Source organism: Trichoderma virens (genome assembly GCF_000170995.1).
Source record: "Trichoderma virens Gv29-8 chromosome Unknown TRIVIscaffold_3, whole genome shotgun sequence".
In the NCBI taxonomy this organism is placed as follows: Eukaryota; Fungi; Ascomycota; class Sordariomycetes; order Hypocreales; family Hypocreaceae; genus Trichoderma; species Trichoderma virens.
In genome coordinates this window covers 227,169-231,097 of record NW_014013746.1, presented here as the reverse complement: position 1 = coordinate 231,097, position 3,929 = coordinate 227,169, and the positions used below count along the sequence as shown (strand labels likewise).

General features: G+C 52.1%; 1 protein-coding gene across 1 annotated transcript; it reads right to left on the bottom strand.

Moving 5' to 3' along the window:
- Positions 1 to 1,852: 1,852 nt before the first annotated feature.
- Positions 1,853 to 3,244, bottom strand: TRIVIDRAFT_33409 (uncharacterized protein; the record flags this gene model as incomplete). Its single annotated transcript, XM_014103880.1, has 3 exons — positions 1,853 to 2,189; positions 2,250 to 3,079; positions 3,146 to 3,244. Coding segments are annotated over 3 exons (1,266 nt in total), but the record flags the coding sequence as incomplete, so codon positions are not given.
- Between the last annotated feature and the right edge of the window lie 685 nt (positions 3,245 to 3,929).

Genomic DNA, 3,929 nt, shown 5'->3' with positions numbered 1-3,929 from the left:
TTCGAGAAGAGACGAGAAGAGACATGGCAAAGCAGCAAGCCTCGATTCTCGTAACATGCAAAAGGAGCCCCAAACTGCCTCTGGCCAATACGGCAAAATAAGGAAACCATGCCAGAATAGTGCCTCATACCCTTATTGTTGCGGCAAGCGGCCTCGAGTATGGGAGTATACATACCCGCCTATCCATGAAGGATTCAATAGGGCCTTTAACTTACTCCCTTACCGAGAAGGAGGCATCCTCACAAGAACACTTTTAGTCATGTATAATTAGAAACGGAGAATCATTCAAACATGTTTTACGACTAGGATACGAAATAAACCGTGGGTTTTATAAATTGCCTCGAGAGCTTGGATTTCCCCGTCTTTTCCACTTCTCAAGTAGCCACCACGATAGATGGGATAGGATAGGATATGGTTAAATGGTGATATATAAGGAACGTTTTGCTTGTCTTCGTGATGCTCATAGGTAGATCATCTAAATCCCCCAGCGGAATATCATATATCACTACAAGATAATCAGCTGCTCCAAACAATCTTGTACACGGATACCACCATCACAAGGGGCAAAGCACATACAACTGCATGAAGAAGACGACAAGGCACCACAGCCTCTTATAAATACACTACATATATTTAACCCTTCCCGTTCCGCCCCAGACATGCCGATTTTTTCATTTGCAAGTGGTCAACACCAGACCACAACAGCCATCCAGACAAAAAAACTCCTGGGCAAAAACAACGCCCACCCCAAAAACGCCCCCCCCCGCCCCCCCCCCCCCCCCCCAAACCTTCCCAGAGAGCCCCAGTATTACAACGTACTAAACAGTAGCTACTCAGAGCCTCTTTATATCGCGCGTCTTCTTCCTCTCGAAGAAAATCTAGATGAAGAGTGCATTTGCGTCGTGAATCGGTAAATGTCTTCTGCCGCAGCCATCATCGCGTCAAACATGTTCGATCTTAAGAAAAAGCCACCAGCCCATTCTTCCCAACTGTGATCAAGTCGTTGAGAAAGAAAGAGTAATCGTTGTGTAAAATGTACGGGGTAAAAAAAGACAGCCTGTATGTTTTCGGTATCAACTCCGTCCCCCTTGAATCCACTGTGCTCTGAGAAAATGGCTGATAAAGGATGCCGAAAAAGAAAGAAGATAAAACAAGGCCAACCAGGGTGAAGGATATCCAATGGAGAAAAAAACGCCGACGCCATGCTATTCCTTAAAGTAGTGAAAACGGTGTCATCAAGTGGAAATGAATCTGAAAGTTGCAGGCTACACGAATCCAGGAAATATGCTCGAAACAACACGTCGCCCTTGAATGCCAAAGTTAGACAAGGTTCGATCAAGATCCAGAGAGGGAGAAAGCAGGGTATGTATAACTCACATTTCGGACGTTTCATGTCCGGATCATCAAATGGCGCATTCTGGCTTGCAATCTCCCGCATACGCTCGCGAGCAAACGACGAAGGGCTATGGCCTCCGGCAGGATGTGCCACTACCAGCTCAACACCTTCAGTAGCCGTGGGTAGCAGCCTCAAGGCACGAGGCTGAGGCTTGCGTTTGGCCCGTGTCGTGGGCGCTGGATTTTGCGATGCCACGGGTGCTGTCTCTCCGATAGCATCCTCTTCGGACTCAGATATGTCCATAATCGTTGTCCCGGACGGCGTTGCTGACGGAATTTCTCTGATGGCTTCTGTATCCGTAACAGTTTGTTCGGAAGACGTCGGCGTCTTTTTCACACTGGCATCTCTGGCTGGTTTGCTGTTCTTGACCGGCGTCAACGGAACGTCAGGGGAAGTTGCATGGCTGCCCGAACTAAAGATTTTCCTTCCCCAGCCTCTGAGTTTGCTCTCGCCAGATTCCAGAGACGAGTAATCCAAATCTATCCTTCCTCGCAATTTCCGCAGGGCTCGTTCACGGCGGACCATTCCGTTAGTAATGGGAGGGCAGTAGCCACGGGGCAACATGCAATGCTTGCACATTGGACACAGTGAGCTATTTTCGAGCAGGAATTCGTCTATACAGTCGGGATGGAATATGTGGCCGCAGGGCAGTTCTTTGATAATGGTAACGCGGTGTTCGAAACGATCGAGGCAGATGTGGCAGTTTGGTTGAAAGTTGGTGGCGGTAGTGTCGGAACCTGTTATACTTGACCTTTTACTCCGTACGCTTCGTGTGCTACGGACGCTGTGCTCACTGGGGGATACAATGTCACTGGGGGCATGTCGGTCGTGCCGGTGGTTTCTCCTTGAGGACTTTCCAGAGCGAGATGCGCGAGGCATGCCTGGGGAAGAGGGAGTGGGTGGGCCGTTGAGTGCGTCTGGATCCTGGTTGTAGGTGAATAGCGGAAATCCCTGGACAAATGTCGTCGGGACAGTGAGTCTCTTGATACCCATGGCCTCGAGATCGACTTCGCCAGATGCAACGCGACGTTTCAACGACAAGCGGCGCCGCCTCTGTATCAGATGCATGGTGAGTGAGATGCCGCCGATGATGAAGAGCAAGGCGCCAATGACAATGAGGAAGAATATCCACAGAGCCGGGATATTGGTGGGATTCTTCATGTTCAGCTCGGTCCATATTCGAACATAGTCTTTTGGGTTGGGCCCATAGAGCTGCGAAATCTCTTGGCCATGGGGAATCTGGTTGACGGTTCCTGAGTAGAGGCTGAGCTGAGTCATCATTTTTTGACCCTCAAGACCCGAGACGGCAAAGACGGGATACTGGTTTTGCTTCCTCCAGGCGCCATCATCGTCAAGGTTCCAGACGGGGGAGTAAACATCCTGGGGCTTGTTGGAGGAGTTGTTTGGTTTGTAAAAGATGAAGGCGCGGATGGGGTCGGCGCGGGCGGCGGCGAGGTAGGCCTGGGTGCAATCTATGCTAAACCAAGGAGCGAGGGCGATGAGGTTGTAGTTGGTAGGCGGGAGGTTGGAGCGACGGGTAACATTTCTGGGGATGAAGTCGTACTGCTGCGTATCACAGGACGGCATTCGACTAATATCGGGAACGTATAAGAGGCCTTGGATGACTCCATTAAGGGTATCGGCATTAGTGGTGGTCAAGGTGGTGATGTTGCTGTCGATGCGCTCCTCGTATGCTATCTGACTCTGTCGGGCCCAACAATGTCGGCGTTAGCTTGGTCATGGAAGGACAGTGGACTGGACGCAACGCACGGAGAGCGCGGTAATGTTTCTGATGATGGTGGTAGGCACGGTAGTGGCACCACCCCAGACCGGATTACTGAAGAGAAGCCTGGCAGCGGAGAGTCAGCAGGCGATGCAGCAGGCGCGGCAGCAAGAGAGGGAAGAGTAAGAAGGGGAAGAAGACGGCAACTGGTGAGAGAGCAGAGGGACAGCGATGCGACAGTGAGAGCAACAGGGCAAGCAGTGCTGGTGACAGATGGTGGGACCAAGAGCGTATCGTATGGATGAGACGAAGATGCAAATCGGGGAACTTTGAGCGGAGAACATGGCAAGGCAAAACAGCGCCAATGGCAAGCAGACAAACGGCGACGACAGCAGCAACGACAGCAGCAATGACGAGGCAGGCGACGGCGACGGCGACGGCCAAGGGGAGCAAAACGAGGCATCAGAGAGGCATCTCGTGCCTTGCTGGAGGACATACACGACATTTCGAATCTCGGAGAGCGCTGTGAGACGTCAGTTGCCGGCCGCCAAGACCTGGGGTCACGTAGGGGTAGTCTTGGCCGACAGAAGGCAGAACTCACACATTCTTCTAATACATATTGAGGGCGAATCGGGAGGCGGCAGTCATGGTCCACGAGCGACGGCGACAGCGCGGGGACGAGGACGACTGGCAGAGGCAGAGCGGCGGGCAGCAGACGGCGAGCACGGCGAGCACGGCGAGGTTTTGGAGGACGCAAATTGGCCAGGGGGGGGCACAGGTCGAGTCGAGATCAGGATGAGGAAAAAAAAG